Genomic DNA, 20,576 nt, shown 5'->3' on the forward strand with positions numbered 1-20,576 from the left:
ATTCAGAGTAAACATAACTTACATTGTGTGTCATGACGCATCCGTCTTGCTCCGTACCACATCGCGAACAGAAAAAAAACTGCTTGCAGCGTTATTTTGTCCGCGATGGGGACGCAACCAAACTAAACGTAATCCATTCTGGTGGATTCTGTTTAGTTTAGTTCAGTTTTGTCCCCATTTGCAATGAATGACAACAAAACTGAAGCGTTTTTTTTCCAGTAATAAGACCCTATGAGCAATGATGGCCAGTTCGCAGTGTTCGCCATCTTAACTCACAAGTCCGGCGATGCACAGGTAAGCCGTTACCTGTGCCGCGAGCCGGTCTGCAACAAATGCGGTCACCAGGAGCAGGCAGTTCCGAGAACAGCCGCCGGGGGCCTTCATCGGGCTGTTCTCAGAACTGCCTGCTCCTGGTGACTGCATTTGTTTCAGACCGGCTCGCGGCACAGGTAAGGGCTTACCTGTGCCTTGCCGGACTTGTGAGTTAAGATGGCAGCCTGCATGTGTTCGCTGGCGAACACTGTGAACTGGCCATCACTGCATATGACGGATCTTAATAGCGGAAAGGGAAAGCGCAAGTGTGAAGGTAGCCTTAAGATGAATAGTGATGCCTCCTAAAAACCCTTTTTAGAATTTTGGAAGCAATATTTCAAATGAAAATTTCCAAAATCAAATTTAACGACCACTACAGTTTTGTAGTCACTTTGTAGAAACCACCCATAAATGACCCCATTTGAGAAACTATACTCCAAGTTATTCTAAACTGATTTTGTGAACTTCAACCCTTTACATGTTTCACAAGAATTAAAGGAAAATGGAGGTGAACTTTCAGAATTTAACTTTTTTGCAGGTTTTACATTTTAATCTTTTTTTTTTTTCATGCAAGTCAGCAAAGGTTAACAGCAAAACAAACGTTATGACCCTGATACCGCGGTTTACATAAATGCACCATGTGTGGCTGTACGCTGCTTTGTGGGCGCAGAAGGAAAGGAGCATCGTATAGTGTTTGGAGGGCAGATTTAGCTGGAATTGGTTTTTGGTACCATGTCACATTTGAAGGCACACTAAAATACCCCTACAGTAGAAACTAGGGCTGCAGTAAACGATTATTTTAGAAATGGAGTATTCTACCGATTATTTTTACGATTAATCGAGTACTCGAATAAGAAAAAAATGAATTGACTGTTTCCCTTTATAAAAACTCATCAGACCTCCTGCCATTAGCCCCCAACACCCTTCGTTCCTCCTGTGTGATCATCCCAAGTGCTTCAGTTCCACCCAGTGCCATCGGCTCTGTTCCCCCAGAGCCAGCACGTTTTTCACGTGTCATCTATGTGTTCAGGAAAAATGTTTTTTTTTACTTTAATTTTTGAAAAGGGGCGGGTGATTTTTGACTTTTTATATGTAATTTTTTTATATTTTACTTTTTTTGTTTAGTTTTACTTTTTTTGTTTAGTTTCTCTAGGTAACTATAACAAGCAATCATTAGATTTCTTTTCTTCATAGCTAAGGCATTGGAGTCTATGACAATTACACTAACTTCCTATGGAGCCCTGCCGCAGGTAGGCTCCCCCTAGGAACTAATGTGCAGCAGCCCTGTACCATTCCTGAGTACATGGACTGCGGCGCACACACACTGAGCTTCCGGTAACTTCCTAGATGCTGTTGTCACATTTGATCATGGCATCTGTGGGGTTAAATGTATGCGATTTAGTCTCTGGTGTCTGCATTTTAAAACAGCAGGCAACCGTCAACTATGGCGCCTGCTTGCGAGAGGGCGCCATTTTTAAATGCCTGATAAATGTAAATTTACACTAGCGGTCAGGAAGGGGTTCAACAGCGAGAAACAATAGTGGGCTAGTTTTTTTTTTTTTTTCTTTTTTTTCTTTTCCCCATTATCACTCCCCATAAAATCTAAGTTATATGTACCTTAATTTGGTGTCACTAAAAATGCAGTTAGTGCTGCATAAAGCCCTCATATCTACATCAACAACAAAAACCCAATGAAAACAGTTAAAAATCAACAATTGTGCTTAGCTTAAACATAATCTAGATGTTAATAATACATTTTTCGCAAAAATTGCCCAGCCCTAAGTGAAGAATTAAAGGGGGTTTTCCAGCTATAATGATTTTTTAGCAGTTGTCTACACTATGCCCTTCTTACCTGCTCCGACGCTCCATTCCTCCCCGCTGCTTCTGCAGTCTCCATCTTCTGGTGGCGCCTGGTCAAATGCCCCACTCCAACCACAGACTGGCTTCCGCGGTGATGTAGCCGCAAGCAGCACTTCACTGCTGAAGCCTGTCATTGGCCTGAGGATAGGTCATCAATATGAAAAAGCCCTAAGAACCCCTTTAAATATCCTTAACCAAAAAAGGCCATTTAAGGCTAGTTTCAGACGAGGGTTTGTGAACATTATTTCCCAGTCTGAATGCTGCTCTTGTGCACTTAATGTTTTTCTAAACTGAGTGAGTGGTATGAAAATGCAAATGAAAGTTTTTTGAGACTTTTTGAATCCAGAATTCTGGAGTGCAGGACGTGATAAATTCCCTCCTATGAATTTGTCTTCAGAAATCATATTGCCTCCATTTATGGCCGACCTCAAATCTGATGTAGTTATCACTGCTTGATAAATAGGGATCCTAGCAGGATGGAACAGATCACCTATATATAACATTTCTAAGGCTACTTTCCCACTTGCGTTTTGTGCGGATCTGTCATGGATGGATCCGTTCAGAAAATACAACCATCTGCATCCGTTCAGAACGGATCCCTTTGTATTATCTGTAACATAGCCATGACTGATCAGTTTTCTATTGTGCCAGATTGTCATAGAAAACTGATCCGTCCCCATTGACTTACATTGTGTGTCAGAACGGATCCGTTTGGCTCAATTTCGTCAGACGGACACCAAAGCGGAATTGAGACTGAACTGATGCATTCTGAGCGGATGCTTTTCCATTCAGAATGCATTAGAGTGCAAGCTGATCCATTTTGGACTGAAACGGAAAGCAAATGCGCGAGTATGAAACTACACTAAGCGTTCCTAAATTCCCTGTGTGTAATAAATCAAGTATACAATATTAAAGGGAACCTGTCACCGGGATTTTGTGTATAGAGCTAAGGACATGAGTTGCTAGATGGCTGCTCGTACATCCGCAATACCCAGTCCCCATAGCTCTGTGTGCTTTTATTGTGTAAAAAAACAAAAAGACGATTTGATACATATGCAAATGAACCTGAGATGAGTCCTGTCCCTGACTCATCTCACGTACAGGACTCCTATCAGGGACAGGACTCATGTCAGGTAATTTGCATATGTATCAAATCTTTTTTTTATACACAAAATCCCGGTGACAGGTTCCCTTTAATGTATAATTTTACTTTGAAGCTGGAGTTGGTACTTTTCTACTGACCCCTACTGCGCCTCTATGTCTTGCCCCATTTTCACCCTTCGTCTTGCTCCCTTCCCAATACAGAATTTCTTTTAATTTCTACCCTACTACAGATAAGGCTACTTTTGCACGCTGTAGTTTTGGCTTTCCATTTCCGAGATCCGTTCAGGGCTCTCACAAGCGGTCTAAAACGGATCAGTTTTGCCCTAATGCATTCTGAATTGAAAAAGATCCGCTCAGAATGCATCAGTTTGCCTCCTGCTGCTTGCAGCGTTTTGGTGTCCGTCTGACGAAACTGAGCCAAACGGATCCGTTCTGACACACAATGTAAGTCAATGGGGACGGATCCGTTTTCTAATTGACACAATATGATACACAAATGGTGTTCAAGACGGATCCGTCTTGGCCATGTTAAAGATAATACAAACGGATCCGTTCTGAACGGATGCAGACGGTTGTATTATCTGAACGGATCCGTCTGTGCAGATCCATGACAGATCCGCACCAAACGCGAGTGTGAAAATAGCCTGTGTGAGTAATAGATGAGAGCAGCATCATAAGGGGTTAACGTCTCTTGCAGTCAGGGCAGGGGGAGGGATCTTCCGGTGATTGTCAACCAAACTTTGGTCAGCCCCTCCCCCATGTCTCCTATTGGTGGACAGGCCAACTATTTCCCATCCCTTTGGAGCTTCTCCCTGTCACTTGAGAGCATCTGGGATGTGCTTGGCTGTGACTTCACATGGAGGCTCCGGAGCTTTCCTACCGGAGTAGCAGCGCACCTGTATATAGTGGGAGCGCTCAGCCTCGTCTGGTGAGTGGACTCTGCAGGGGGTGCTGCTGTGCCCTCACCTCTTTTGCTCATCACAGGCATTGAATTAATATATTGTGTGTGCCACAGAAGGTGCCAGGGTGGCACAGCACATACACCTTAGGGATAACTGCTGATTTTTGAATCTGTATGGTTACAATCCTATAGTCCGGCATCTGATAATCCGGCCCTTGTTTCCAGCACAAAGGAATGAGCAGAGAGAAGCAATGAGGAAATTCAGGGACCGCATGGTTAGTTGCTGGATTACCAAATGGTCATAGTAAGCTTTAGAAAACGGCCATGTCCTGGTGATGACAGATGAAAGGAACCTTACAGTTTAATTTCTACTGAGGTTCTCCGAAATGGTGCAAAGTGAACTACCATTATTATTGGGGGAGGTTACCCATAGCACCAGCCTCTTGACAGGGAGAGCTGGCATCTAGTTGGTTGCTGTGGGCAGGTCCTCCACCTTTCCTTTACGTTTTTGGGATCTCATCCTGAGCTTTGTAGGGCATCTTGCATCAGGGATAAACGGGGTCTGCACCATCCTCAGGTCCAGTTTCTGCCCCAGGGATACGGCAGTATGGTGATGATCAGTACGTGCTGGGGAAGCTGAACGCCTCCTGTACGTCTGTAGCTTGTGTTGTTGCCCACATGCATCGTCTAATATTAGGTTTGTGTTTCTTACAGGGGGCTGCTTTGCTATTAAGATTTTCCCAGAATAAGTCAAGTGTATCACGTGTAAAGGTGAGTGAGAATCTTTCCTCCATGATTATCACCACAATATCTAAGAGTGGGAAGATGTGAAGGACTGTGTACGCCAGGGTATCTGCAGCTCTCGGAATAATAAATCCCGTAGACATATAGAAGTGTCGTTGCATTAACGCTCATGTGGTCACAGCCGCCGGTTTGTAAAGTTGTCAATCTGTTCTCATTGCTGTGGGGTCAGATATATAACTAGTGGCTACCAGTCATCCCTTCCATTTGTATCGTCCAGTTTCCAGGAAAAGCAGCTCCGTGCAGAATGAAAAGTTCTCCAACTTTCTGGCATCTAGTGTTTCCATGAAAAATGTTGCATCTCGTTTTGGACATTTGTGAGCCAAAATGAAGAATACATTGCTCCATGCTTATTGAGTAGCCACTGAGCAGGAAGTGTGCATGGTGTAACATGCAGGAAAGTTTGGGCACAAAATTCTTAGAGGGGGTTGTCCACCTTTTGGGGGCCTTTTGGCCAGATTTCTGTGTGAATAGAATTAGGAAGGTCTCTAGCCGTGCACCACACTTGTCATCCAGTCTGAGCCACTGTGAACAGTTTGGTGCATCTGTAGACTGCGTGTCTAAGGGCGCCTTGACACTGGACTTTTTTGCAGAATTTTCCGCTCCCGAAATCCAGTTCCATTCATTTCAATGAGGCGGCAAGCATGTGGATTTCTGAAAGCTCTATTCATGTGACTGGAGCTGATTATCAGGGATGGGAAATTTGGCACCAAAATTTGCAGCGTATGAAGGCACCTTAAGGCTACTTTCACACTTGCGTTCAGAGCGGATCCGTCTGAGACGGATCCGCTCATATAATGCAGACGGTGGCTCCGTTCAGAGCGGATCCGTCTGCATTATATTGTTAAAAAATTTCTAAGTGTGAAAGTAGCCTCAGACGGATCCGTCCAGACTTTCAATGTAAAGTCAATGGGGGACGGATCCGTTTGAAGATTGAGCCATAGTGTGTCATCTTCAAACGGATCCGTCCCCATTGACTTACATTGTAAGTCTGGACGGATCCGCACGGCCAGGCGGACACCCGAACACTGCAAGCAGCGTTCAGGTGTCCGCCTGCTGAGCGGAGCGGAGGCTGAACGCTGCCAGACTGATGCATTCTGAGCGGATCCACATCCACTCAGAATGCATTAGGGCAGTACGGATGCGTTCGGGGCCGCTTGTGAGCCCCTTCAAACGGAGCTCACAAGCGGACACCCGAACGCTAGTGTGAAAGTAGCCTAAGTCTACATCATCTTCATTTTAGACAGGGTTAGTAAATCTGCCCCTTTTGAGTTTATTTACTTGACCAATTTTAGAGATCTCTGTATGCTGTCAGTGAATAGAAACATTCAATGCAACTCCGCCACAGTTTTATGTTGTTTTTTTGTTTGCCGTTCACTATGTGGTGAAACTGACCTGTTCCCTTCATTCTATAAGTCAGTACGATTATGGCGATGCTGTATTTGTATAGTTTTTTTTGTGTTTTAATACTGGGGGGGAAAAAAATAAAAACTTTGGAAACTTCAAATTTTTGCTTTTCGTTGCCATATTCTGACCCCCTAACTATTTTATATGAAAGCTGATTGAGGACTTGTGTTTTTTTTTTTTTGGCACGATTTGTAAATTATGCTGAAACAGAATTTTTTTTTTTTTTAGTCTTCTCACCTCCCAAAAACATACCGTAATATCCAACGATCAAAAAGTCATATGTATTGCAAAACAGTACTGATGAAAATGTCACCTCATCATGTAAAAAAAATCCCTTGTACAAGACCATTACCCCCCCCCCCCCCCCCCAAAACTAGGGCTAAAAAAACATGATTTTTTTTTTCCCCTCAAAAATGCGGTTTTTGTGTAAAACTGAAGGATAAAGTAAAAAAAATAAAAAATACATATTTGGTATTGCCATGTCTGTAACGACCAGCTCTATAAAAATATCACATGAGCTGTCAGGTGTACATCATAAAAAATAAAATAAAATAATTTAAACTATGCCAGGGCAGCTTATTTGTTTTTTTTTGTCACCTTGATTCCCAAAAAACATAATACCAGTCAATCAAAAAGTCTTATGTACCCAAAATGGTACTAATAAAAAGTAGTCTGTCCTGAAAAGACAAGCCCTTAGACATCTACATTGGCTGAAAAATAAAAATGTTATTGGTGTTAGCAGATGGCAATGCAAAATATAACATATGCAAAAGTAAAACATTAAGAACTATATAAATTTGTTATCGCCATAATCATATCAACCTGCAGAATAAAGTTATCATATTATTTATCCCACATGGTGAACCGCATTAAAAATAATAATTTGCCCACTTCACCTCCCAAAAAAAGCGATCAAAAAGTCATATGTACCCCAAAATTGTGCCATTAAAAACTACAGCTTGTCCTACAAAAATGTTGTAGGTCCTAAAAACCATTTGAGCAAATTCCATGTTAGAAAATCTACATGCCGCTCCCTCCTGTTTGAGCCTTGACGTATTCCCCAAACAGCAGTCACGACCACAAATGGGGTATTTCTGTGTTCAGGAGATGGGTAAGAAATTGTACATTTTCATTTTTTTTTTCTCTCGTGAAAAAGAAAGTTTGGGCTTAGAACAGCGATTTCGTGTAAATAAAAATATAATTTTTCATTTTGACAGCCAAATGTTTATAAATTGTATGAAACTGCAAAATCAGCCCTCCAAAAACCATATGGTTCTGAACCCTGGGGTGTGCCCATACAACAGTTTGACCACATATGGGGTGTTTCTGTAAACTGCAGAATCTATATATGTATAAAAAATTAATAAAATATATATATGTTCCGCGATCACTCAAAAACGCATCCATTGATTTCAACGAAACTTGGTATACACATCCCTTGCTACCTGGAAATAAATCTTGTGGGGGGTCAGAGCTCTCTAGGACGTACCGTTCCGGAGATGTTCCCAAAAAATTACCTGCATCAGCCAATACAAGCCATACACAGGGTCACATGTCCCTTATCGGCCAATAGAACAGGCATGGCCAACCTGCAGCTCTCCCACCATGCCCTGCTGTAGGCTGATAGCTGTAGACTGTCCGGGCATGATGGGAGTTGTAGTTTTGCAACAGCTGGAGAGCCTCAGGTTGGCCATCCCTGCAATAGAAGCTCGCAGGCCTTTAGTCTCCACATAGATAGTTTTACTCCAGGTTTCCGTAACAACCCAGCCATTTTTATTCACTGCTGTAGGTCAGCTTTAGGCTAGGGCTACACAACAATAAGTCGCATGACACATTGGGCACAACTACACTGCTACATGTCGCGTGACAATTTTTATAATGATAGTGTATGGTGCTGCGACTGTGACGTGACAGTCGCAGAAAAATCCATCCGTCGTTTTGCAGTCGCAGCATGTCACAGGTAGCAGTGTGACACCATAGCCTATCATAAAAATTGTTGAGACATGTTGTCGTGTAGCCCCAGCATTAAAGGGTCAGGGCGCTGTGGAGGTCACTGTTAAAGGGGCAGACACTGATGGTGATCCGGCTGGAGCCAATGGGGCAGAAGACGCCGGACGGGTGAGTATTCCTGGCCCCAAAGTGCTCACCTCTTTCCAACAGCTGTCTACAACCCCCCCCCCCCCCCCCCCCGATTGTGTGCGCCATCTTGCTAGTGCGTCTTGTCGCGCAAAATTTCAATCTGCTCAGTCAGATCCCCTGTGCTCTGCCTGAGCTGCTCCACAGTCTAGTGGCTCTGTCCCAGACCCAACTGCCCCTACGGCCCAGCCTATGGTAGAGGTGTTCGCGCTTTCCCTGTCAAAGATGGTACAGGATGTCTCCAATACCAACAAAGCTATTGTGGAAATATTGGGGCGTTTGTTGGCAAGGCAGTCCTCTGACCGATCTGGGGATCATGCAGCTCATTCCCATCGTGGCTGTCCCTCAAAATGGGCCAGAACTCCCCCCCCCCTCCCCCCCAAAAGGGTGTCTGTGTCTCCCATTTCCTCTGCGCCTCCACTTCCTACCAGAGTCTCGCTCCGATGTGTCCTCCGTGGAACAGGCATGTTCTGAGGAGAGGTTGTCAGATGAGGATTTTGTCTCTCCTGAGGGTCATTCGTCCAAACTGTCCTCAATGGTGGACAATCTTATTACAGTGGTTAATGAGATGTTACAGGTTGACAACCCTGCACCTTCATCGGCCAGCTCGGGTTTTTCCTTTAGAAGGTCCTGTCGCTCGCACAAGTGTTTCCCCAACCACCAGGATTTTGATTCCTCTCTTTCCAAGGAGTGGAAATTTCCTGATAGACGTTTTGCCTTGCCAAAACGCTTAAACATCCTTTATCCATTTCCAGAGGATTTGACTAAGAAATGGTCATCCTCTCTTATAGTGGACCCGCCAGTTTCCTGCTTGGCTAAACATACTACCTTGCCAATGGCGGATGTGGCTTCTTTCTCTAATATCAGGGATAAGAAACTGAAAGCTTTTGCAAAATATTCCTTTTAAAGCATTGGGCACAGCGCTGCAGCCGGTTTTTGCCTCTACTTGGGTGAGCAAGGCTATGGGAGAGTGGGCAAGTAATTTACATCAAAGTCTCTCCTCGGGGGTCCCCTCTGGGGAACTGGCCAATATGGCCCTGCAGCTTTCCCATACCAGTGCGTATATTTGTAAAGCCTCTCTGGATGCGGCCAGGCTTATGGCCAGCTCGTCAGCCCTGTTGGTGGCGATTTGCTGTACTTTATGGCTCCCATGCTGGGCGGCAGATAACGCTTAAAAGCGGACCCTGACGGCCCTCCCCTTTACCGTCAGCAGACTTTTTGGTAAGCGCCTGAATGAGATAATTTCCGACGCTACAGGTGGTAAGAACACTCATGTACCACAGAACAGGGTTCGGTTTAACATGTCAAAAAAGCGGAAGCCTCTTTTTCGCCCCTTTCTGCATTTTTCTAGCCCTAAGAGGTCAGCCGACAAGTCTGCCCCAGACCAGAAACGCAAGCCTTCCTGGCTTCCCCGTCAATAGGGCTCCAAGTCCTATAACCTGAAGACCTCTTCTGCATGACGTGTGGTTTTCGGCGCCCTCTGATCGGGTGGGCAGCCGGCTTCATTTATTTCGGCATGTCTGGCTGGCTCACGTCTCAGATGCTTGGGTGAGAGAGGTCATTGCAGAGGGCTACAAGCTGGAATTCGGGTCCTCCCCTGCATCCCTATTTTTATATATAATATATATATATATATATATATATATATATATATATATATATATATATATATATATATATAATATACACACACTGAGACACTGCATCTCAACTCCCTGTAAGTGCAACTCCCTGTGTGTGTGTGTGTATATATAGATCTCTATCTAATATTTTATTATTTTATTTTTTTGTTGTTTCCTCCAACCTCTCCCTTGGCCGCAAATACCTTCGCACACTTCTGTGTCAGGGAGTGATTGTCCTGGTTCCTGCGCAAGACCGTTTTCGAGGGTTTTACTTCAATCTCTTTGTGATCCCCAAAAAAGAGGGGACGGTCCATCCCGTTCTGGACCTCAAGGCACTCAACCAACCGCTTCCTTAAGATTCAGTTTCCGGATGGAGTCTCTGAGATCAGCCATTGCGTCCATGGAACCGGGGGAGTACCTGTCCTTGAGATCTATCAAAATTTTCTCCGGTTTGCAGTGGGTTTCTTTCACTTCTAGGTTGTGGCCCTCCCGTTCGGCCTGGCCACAGCTACCAAGGTTTTTACAAAGATTCTGGTGTCGGTCATTGCCCTGCTCCATGCCAGGGGGATTATGGCGATCCCTTACTTAGACGACATCCTGGTAAAGGGTCTGTCATTCCGGGCGACGGCGGACAGCCTGCTCATAGTCCTCGACACCCTGGAACGCTATCAGATGGATCCTGAACAGGCAGAAGTCCTGTCTATCCATTGCAGCAGCTGACCTATCTGGGCATGGTGCGCAATACATTTCAGGCCAAGGTACTCTTGCCGCTGGAAAAACTATCCACTCCCCGTCTTCAGATTCCTCCATTGTTGCAGCCCTGTCCTCTTCCCATTTGTCACTGCATGCGGGCTCTGGGTCACATGGTCTCTGCCTTCAAAGCAGTTCCCTATGCTCCGTTCCATACCAGAACTCTTTAGCGAGCCATTCTGACCGTTCCCCAGCCTCCCTGGATCAGCCCATTTGTGTCTCCGCCCCGACCTGCGGGGCCCTCAGGTGGTGGTTGGTCTTCCCGATGCTGACTTCGGGCAGCTCGTTCCTTCCTCTCCGTTGGACGGTGTTGACAACGGATGCAAGCCTCGGGTTGGGAACTCTCTCCGTTCAAGGCGTGTGGTCACGTGAGGAGAGCTCCCTACAAATATACGTTTTGGAGTTGAGAGCAATTAGTCTCTCTTTGCTGCATTGGACAGACCATCTCCGGGGACATCTGGTTCGAGTTCAGTCCGACAACACCACGGCGGTGGCATACCTCAATCACCAGGGCGGCAGCCATTGCGAAGACTGCTCTAATCCTCGGCTGGGTGGATAACCATCTTCCGGCGCTTTCGGCAGTTCACAACCCCTAGGAGCGTCTCTATCCCGGCGAATGGGCTCTTCAGCCGCAGGTTTTTCTAGCCATCTGCGACCGATGGGGTCGCCCGGACGTGGATCTCATGGCCTCCCGCTTCAAACACAAAGTCGAGGACTTTGTTGCGCGGTCCAGGGATCCCATGGTCCTGGTATGCGACAATCTAGTGATTCCGTGGAGTCAGTTCACGTTTCCTTATGTGTGTGTCGCCCCCCCCCCCCCCCCCCCCATTCCTCTCATTCCGCGTCTCCATCTGAAGTTCAGGTCAGAAGGTCTGCCTGTCATTTAGTGTCCCCCGATTGTCCACGCTGAGGGTGGCACTCATATCTAGTCACCCTTCTTTCCGACTAACCCTGGCATCTTCCACCCGAATTTAGGGTCGCTACATTTAACGGCATGGCTGTTGAAGCCGCCGTACTAAGGGCTCAGGGTTTCTCAGATGCTGTGGTCCAGACCATGATTCGTGCCAGAAAGCAGTCATCTTCCCGAATCTACCACCGGACCTGGAAATCCTTTAGTTGGTGCGAGCGTCATCAGCTGTCTCCCGTTTGTTTATCTTTGCCGCGACTCTTGTCTTTCCTGCAGTTGGGGCTGGCTCTCAGCTCCCTCAAAGGGCAAGTTTCAGCTCTATTATTTTTCAGTGGTATTTAGATTCGCTTTTGGCGGTTCTTACTTTTCTCCAGGGGGTGGCACATGCTGCACCCCTTCTCCGTCTTCCGTTGAATCCTTGGGATCATAATCTAGTGCTCAACGCTCTCCAGTCTTCACAGTTCGAGCATTTGCAGCAGATGTCACTTCGATTCCTGTCCTACAAGGTGGCAATCGCGTCCATCCGTAGGGTGTCGGAGCTCTTTCATGTCGGCCACCTTTCCTGATTCTCCATCAGGACAAAGTAGTCCTTCGCCCGGTTAAGTCCTTCCTTCTAAAGGTTGTGTCGACATTCCATCTAAAGAGCTTATTCTCCCTTCATTTTTGTCTGGACCCGTCTCATCCTCGGGAGTAGTCGCTTTGTGCTTAGTGTCCACCTCCTATGTCCCCCAATGAATGGTAGAGAAACAGTTTGAGAGATAAGGAACGGACATTCACTGTCTGTGCCCCAGTTCCGCAAAAAATGTTGAGCGTGCACTACTTTTTTTTGCAGTGCAGAACATTTGATGCGGATCGCGTACCCCATTCAAGTGAATGGGTCTGCAGGTGGCGGGCACACAGTCGGTGCCTGTGCATTGCTAACCGCAATTTGCGATCCTCAGCAGGGGCGCAGCTGGTACACAGTTGTGTGCATGCGGCCCAAGGGCTTATGCACATGAACGTATTTTTACTGTTCTAGGCAATTGCTCCTTTTATTGTTTTTAACTCATTCTATGCAAAAAATGTGTGTTTTTATTTGCCGAAAACTCCTTACATTTTCTTGCATAAAACTGAAAATATGAAGTGACTGGTGGGTCTCTGGTAACTTATTAACTGCTTCCCGACCGCCTAACGCAGGGATGCGTCCTGGCGGCGGTCGATTCATTCCTCCTGGACGCATCGGCGCGTCATCTCGCGAGACGCGAGATTTCCAGTGACCGCGCGCACACAGGGTCGGCCGGTAAGCGAGTGGATCTTCAGCCTGCCATCGGCGATCGTTCGCTGGCAGGCTGTAGATGCAATTTTTTATTTTTTATATTTTTTTTTAACCCCTAACAGGTATATTAGACGCTGTTTTGATAACAGCGTCTAATATACCTGCTACCTGGTCCTCTGGTGGTCCCTTTTGCTTGGTTCGACCACCAGAGGACACAGGCAGCTCTGTAATAAGTAGCACCACACTACACTACAACACCCCCCCCCCGGTCACTTATTAACCCCTGATCATCCCATATAGACTCCCTGATCACCCCCTGTCATTGATCATCCCCCTGTAAGGCTCCATTCAGACGTCCGCAAAACACATACGGACCTCTGTATGGAGCCTTACAGGGGGGGTGATCAATGACAGGGTGGTGATCACCCCATATAGACTCCCTGATCACCCCCCTGTAAGGCTCCATTCAGACATATATTTTTTTATTTTATTTTTTGGGCACAAGTTAGCGGAAATTGATTTTATTTTTTTTCTTACAAAGTCTCATATTCCACTAACTTGTGTCAAAAAATAAAATCTCACATGAACTTGCCATACCCCTCACGGAATCCAAATGCGTAAAATTTTTTAGACATTTATATTCCAGGCTTCTTCTCACACTTTAGGGCCCCTAAAATCCCAGGGCAGTATAAATACCCCACATGTGACCCCATTTCGGAAAGAAGACACCCCAAGGTATTCCGTGAGGGGCATATTGAGTCCATGAAAGATTTAAAAAAAATTCCCAAGTTAGCGGAAAGGGAGACTTTGTTGAGAAAAAACACTAAAAAATCAATTTCCGCTAACTTGTGTAAAAAAATGTAAATTAAATTCTATGAACCCGCCATGCCCCTCATTGAATACCTTGGGGTGTCTTCTTTCCAAAATGGGGTTACATGTGGGGTATTTATACTGCCCTGGCATTTTAGGGGCCCTAAAGCGTGAGAAGAAGTCTGGGATCCAAATGTCTAAAAATTCCCTCCTAAAAGGAATTTGGGCCGCTTTGCGCATCTATGCTGCAAAAAAGTGTCACACTTGGTATCGCCGCATTTTTTTTTTTCCTTACAAAGTCTCATATTCCACTAACTTGTGACAAAAAATAAAAACTTCCATGAACTCGCTATGCCCATCAGTGAATACCTTAGGGTGTCTACTTTCCGAAATGGGGTCATTTGTGGGGTTTTTCTACTGTCTGGGCATTGTAGAACCTCAGGAAACATGACAGGTGCTCAGAAAGTCAGAGCTGCTTCAAAAAGCGGAAATTCACATTTTTGTACCATAGATTGTAAACGCTATAACTTTTACCCAAACCATATATTTTTTTTTTTTTTACCCAAACATTTTTTTTATCAGACATGTAGAACAATAAATTTAGAGAAAACAAAAAATATATATATATATATATATATATATATATATATATATATATATATATATATAAAAAATTTAAACATTTTACAACTGAAAAATGTCATTTTTTTGCAAAAATTTTGTTAAATTTCGATTAATAACAAAAAAAGTAAAAATGTCAGCAGCAATGAAATACCACCAAATGAAAGCTCTATTAGTGAGAAGAAAAGGAGGTAAAATTCATTTGGGTGGTAAGTTGCATGACCGAGCAATAAACGGTGAAAGTAGTGTAGTGCAGAATTGTAAAAAGTGGTCTGGTCATTAAGGGGGTTTAAACTAGGGGAGCTGAGGTGGTTAAAGGAGGTTTCTCAGAATCAACATTTTTCACTTATCCATAGGTCAGATAGCTGGGGCCCCACTGCTGAGACTCTCACCAATCACAGGGACGGAGTGGTCCTGTGTCTCCTGTTCCTCCTCATTTCTCTGCCTGCTTGCATGGAATACTGCTGAAGCTTGCATGTTGTTGCTTTATTTATCTCCATTAGTCCCATAGACTTAGAATGGAGCGTCAGCTTGTTCAACCCAGGGGTAACTGGGTACATAGGATCCCTGTTCTCCAGATCGGTGGGTGTCCCTCCCAGCAATAATACACTCTAGGCTGATTCTGGAGAAACCCTTTTAAAGCTCAATCTATATTCATCCATAGATCGTGTCATTACAAGGGACTGTTGGGTATTAGTTGTGTTCATGTTGTGCCTCTGATTTCTCAGTGTTTTAGGTATTTTCATCATGGAGCTGAGTGACGCTAACCTGCAGGCCTTGACGGAGTATTTGAGAAAGACACTGGACCCAGACCCTGCAGTGCGCCGGCCAGGTATTTCCAGCATGAGACATCCCTCACCAGGGGCTGACACTATAGACGGGAGAGGTTCCCTCAGAAGTTCTACTTATTCCACCTCTAGGAGGGAATCTTTAATTTTTAACCATCCTGTAATTGAAAATCACTCATATTTTAAGTCCACCAGTATTGTAAAGTGCATGAAACCATATATAATATCTGACCTACACTCTGTTTTGTAATGACCAGTTCTCTTTAAATTGCAGCCTCCAATGTGACCTCCTATTAGTGTGAATTCGCATATGGCAGATTTGTAAATCAGTTCTGCAGCAGAAGAATGAATTTCTGCAGAACACTATTCAGATGAATGTGACAGTCATGAAACAAAGCTGTTTTGTGTGATTATAGTCTTAGACCTCAGTTAGTCGAGAGAGGTCATGGGGTATACCACGTAACGCCACAAGACCCAGGAAGTTCTTTCCTTCAGACTCCCTCCCTGGGGTTTTGGGGGCTGTTATGTGGGTGTAATTATGCGCCCCAGTATACCTCTATAGGGGATCATTATTATAATAGGTCTCTCATATTGCTCATTCAGGTCTCATACATCTGTAGCACTCATAGGTGTGAGTGGCAGAGTATGCTGCACAGGTCATGGGCGCTCTCACTTTCCCTTTATACTTTTCCTTGTTTTAGCTGAAAAATATCTGGAATCTGTGGAAGCAAATCTGAACTATCCCCTGCTGCTGCTGACCCTTCTGGAGCGCTCCCAGGATAATGTCATCAAGGTCTGCGCATCCGTCACTTTCAAGAACTACATCAAAAGGAACTGGAGGGTTGTAAGTAACGTCAGCCCCACACTGGTAGACAGCTCCTCTCAAATCCACTGCTCATTATAATATACAGTTCTGTCCCCTCTGAATGCTGGATATTATGACTGGAAGGGATGACAGCTGAATATTATAGTGACTGGATGGTACAGTGACGTGGCATGACCGCTATTTTCTCTGTTCAGATTGAAGATGAGCCAAACAAGATCTGTGAGGTGGACCGTGTGGCTATTAAAGCCAATATAGTGAACCTCATGTTAAGCAGTCCTGAGCAGATCCAAAAGCAGGTGTAGTATTATCTGAGTGCCTAGGATTGTGTTTCTCCTCCTGTGAGGCAGCAACTGCTAAACCCTGTGATTCCCGCTTCTCTTCCAGCTGAGCGATGCCATCAGTATCATAGGGCGGGAAGATTTTCCTCAGAAATGGCCGGATCTGTTGACAGAAATGGTAAACCGTTTCCAGAGTGGAGATTTTCATGTCATCAATGGTGTCCTGCACACTGCGCATTCCCTGTTCAAGAGGTATGGAGAGGAGCCAGTACCAGCCGCCCTTGATGTCTTACTGGCTTCTATTGATGTGTTCTTCTTGTGACAGGTACCGCCATGAATTCAAGTCCAGTGAGCTGTGGACAGAGATTAAACTAGTACTGGATACCTTTGCTTTGCCTCTCACCAACCTCTTTCAGGTAAGGGGTCTGTTTTTCACACAGGACTACACATCAAGCAGTCGGATGGATTTACACTTGTGCATGCAGCATTCATTGCTGACGTGATGAGGATCTGTGTCAGTCTCTGCTCTTTTCTCTTCTAGGCAACCATTGGTCTGTGCAATACTCATGCAAATGATGTCAGCGCACTAAAAGTCCTTTTCTCCTCTCTTATTCTGATCGCCAAGTTGTTTTACAGCTTAAATTTTCAGGTATGGAAATGTAATTCTAGTAAATACTGTGGGTCAGGAAGGGGTCTTCAGGTATTTGTCCAAGTTTGGGAAAAAATAGACTTAACACGACTTGGGTGCATAAACAGTTTACTAAACTGTGGTGAGAGAGAGATATAGAACCACACGCGCACACACACACACACACACAGCTTAAATAAGAGTCGTCTACAAATGAGCAAGCTCCCATCGACCAGATCAGCTAACGCCCAAATGATACAAAGAGAGGTGATGGTAGCAAGACATCTTACACTCATGATGTCTTAAATGGAGCCAGGCTCTTTGGCCCCTCCTAGCCCCACCTAAAGGTCAGTACGCATGTACAGTTGCCTCATACTGCAGAAATGTGGACAGGTATGGACATCACTGAATAACTTCATGACGTTAAAGGGGAAGAACCAATTAAAAGGCTTGCTTTACATGTGTCCAGTTCTAGTCCTGACTGCAGTCTTAGAAGGGTTTTCAAAGGCCCCAGTATGTGTATTCAGCTACAAATGAGTTGTCACATACCTGACTGAGAATGTGTGATGACCTGTTAGGTTATATAGTAGCAGTTCTGATGAGGGAGATCTATTGCATGTTATAAACAGGGCTGTGGAGTCGGAGGCAATTCTGGGTACCTGGAGTCGGCAAAAAATGAACCGACTCCTACTAGATTTAAATTGGAATAAAAATAAAATAAAAGTTTAAATGTCCCAATTCACAAAAAGTTATACTTAATTACCGTATTTTTCGCCCTATAAGACCGACCTGCCCATAAGATGCACGTAGGTTTTTGAGGAGGAGAAAAAAATAAAGTATTTTGAACCAAAAGGTGTGCTTTTGGTGGGTTTTGAACTAATGGGGGCATCTGGGGGTGACACTGTTATGGGGGCATCTTATCTTGTGTCATCCACAGATCCCATTCCCCCCCTCCATAACAGTGTCCCTGTGTAGTGAATGGGGGCCGGCATCTGTTTCTGTAATGGCAGCGGGGCCCGATGCCTGCTTCTTTAATAAAGTGGGCGGAGCAGGTGCGTGACGTAGTGAGCTATGCTACGAGCGCCCACCTGGCCTCCTGACTGCCAAGAAGTTAGTAGTAAGTAGTACAGCGCTAGATTTAAGATGATTGGAATACTTTAACAATACCCACAAGTTAGATATGATTACCGTATACTTCAGTGAGCGGGGCCCGGTGTAGTAGAATACAGTGACTGTACCGGGCCCCGCTGCCATTACAGAAACAGATGCCGGCCCCCAGCCCCTCCTCCCTCTCAGCCTATTCACCGGACGGTCGTAGCATTCGCCCCATAAGATGCACTGCTATTGTTCCCCCACTTTTGCGAAAAATACTGTACTTCTCTACTGTAAGAATAAAGGCCAATGCATGCAGTGCGTCACATTACCACAAAACAAACACGTTAAGTGACTGTAAAGAAGCATGCTTTTCATATGCTTCACTATATGGCACGCAACGCACAGTTAAGGAGCGGAAATACTTATACTTTCCATTGTGTTCCGCTGTTACAGGGAACGCAACGCCCATGGTTAACCTAGCCTCTCACTGATGAAGTAAATGGTTTTTTGCAGGACTAGACACTTGTATAAGTGAAGGGAATGGATAGTCAATAGTTCAAGACTGAAGCTGTAAACCATTTGAAAATCTGCTGTCATTCAGCTAAGGCTATAAAAACTTGTAGACTCAGATTGTTAGCTTAAACTTTAAACATGACTATGGGATTCTATTAGGGAAAACAGGTTTTAAAATAAATGCCCCTTCCCCTGCCCCGTCCTGGATCCTCCCACTGCCCCACTATCTTCAGCAGAAGATCAGCACACAAAGGAGAAGGCAGCAGCTTCCTAGCCAGTAGTTCTGTGGTAATGACATGTATGTTGCCTTTCTTTCCTTCAAGGAATGTATTAAATACAGGGGAGTCGGAAGTACCAAAAACTGAGGAGTCGGACCATTTATCTACCAACTCAACAGCCCTGGTTATAAACTATACTATGTGGTCTCTATACTATGAATCTTTTGTACACTGTACTAATAGATAGAGATTATGACAGTAGTGCCTAGCACTGCAGGCGTATATGTTATAAGTAATATGCTCATGTATGACCCTTGTTGGTTTAGGTAGAATCTGTCCAGTGCTTGTGATTTCTTCTGTCAGTGCTGCCCTTTCAGACTGAATATTTTCGGATCTTATTTATATTTTCATACAGTCTCATTGCTTTGCTTTCTAGGATCTCCCTGAGTTCTTTGAAGATAACATGGAAACCTGGATGACTAACTTCCATAGTCTTCTGACCCTGGACAACAAGCTTATCCAAACAGAAGTAAGTGTATAATCTGTATAATACTATACAACCCTTTCAATAACTCATCTTCGCCCATGAACATGCATATTTAGTGTGCGTCTGTATCGTTTATTCCAGGATGAAGAGGAGGCCGGATTGCTGGAATTGTTGAAGTCACAGATCTGTGACAACGCTGCTTTATATGCACAGAAATATGACGAGGAATTCCAGGCCTATTTGCCACGCTTTGTCACCGCCATATGGAATCTATTGGTGACAACTGGGCAGGAAGTTAAATACGACTTGGTGAGATTTCACATTTCCTCTCTGTTACCTAATATAATACATGCAGAAAATGAAATCTAATTGAAGTGTTTTAGCATTTTATTTAGAGTTTCTGGTGTCAATTATAGTTAATCTTTTGGGTCGTGGGAGGTCCCCGTGCCCTCTGAAATGAACGGAGCGACCGGTCTGGCATGCGTGCTGCCGCTCCATTCTGTACTCGGCTATCTCTAGAACTCCCCTCCCATGGAAATGAATGGAGCGGCCATGCACATGCCCGCCCAGTCGTTCTGTTTATTTCAGGGGGCTGCATGGAGTACAGGGCATAAAAGAAAACCATCACAAGTCGCATAGTAGATTCCCCCCCCCCCCCCCATTGTGACTTATACCCACTGATCTTTTTTTCTTACATCCATAGTTGGTGAGCAATGCTATCCAGTTCCTGGCTTCAGTGTGTGAACGCCCGCACTACAAGAACCTGTTTGAAGATCCCAGCACATTGACCAGTATCTGTGAGAAAGTCATTGTCCCCAACATGGAGTTTCGCGGTAAAGACCACAACATTTACATTATATCCAAATACTTAAAGACGCTTCAGAATTTCTTTTTAAACCATGTTTCGTTTTTTAATTTTTTATTTCAGCAGTCCTAAGGCTTCAAAAATTAAATACAAATTATTATTCTGTAGCAGTAATCTCGGAGACAGAAGTTCAGAACGTGACTATAATCTCAGTTTATAACATTGCTGCACAGGGAAGAATTTATATCCAAGGTAGTCTCCTTATGATAGTAGGTAGAGGACTGCAATGACTGACATATAGATAGAAGCTAGCAATTTATAATGACACTTCTCATGCCACGAGAAACTACTAAACTAATATTGTACCAAACTGATCTCTTTATCAGTGTGCAAGCCATAGACCAGGGGTCAGCAACCTTCGGCACTCCTGGGAAACTCCAATTCTCAGCGTG

General features: G+C 44.6%; 1 protein-coding gene across 1 annotated transcript in view; it reads left to right on the top strand.

Annotated features, from left to right (window-relative positions):
• The window catches only part of CSE1L (chromosome segregation 1 like), a 44,076-nt gene that overhangs the window by 8,778 nt on the left and 14,722 nt on the right, over window positions 1-20,576 (top strand). The window contains 10 exon segments of the mRNA XM_044298375.1: window positions 4,892-4,948; window positions 15,215-15,318; window positions 15,976-16,118; window positions 16,295-16,396; window positions 16,485-16,630; window positions 16,704-16,794; window positions 16,920-17,027; window positions 19,269-19,361; window positions 19,461-19,628; window positions 20,023-20,152. Coding sequence (XP_044154310.1) covers window positions 15,234-15,318; window positions 15,976-16,118; window positions 16,295-16,396; window positions 16,485-16,630; window positions 16,704-16,794; window positions 16,920-17,027; window positions 19,269-19,361; window positions 19,461-19,628; window positions 20,023-20,152 — 1,066 coding nt within the window. The 5' untranslated portion in view covers window positions 4,892-4,948; window positions 15,215-15,233.

The sequence above is a fragment of the Bufo gargarizans genome, chromosome 6, assembly GCF_014858855.1.
Source record: "Bufo gargarizans isolate SCDJY-AF-19 chromosome 6, ASM1485885v1, whole genome shotgun sequence".
Classification (NCBI taxonomy): Eukaryota; Metazoa; Chordata; class Amphibia; order Anura; family Bufonidae; genus Bufo; species Bufo gargarizans.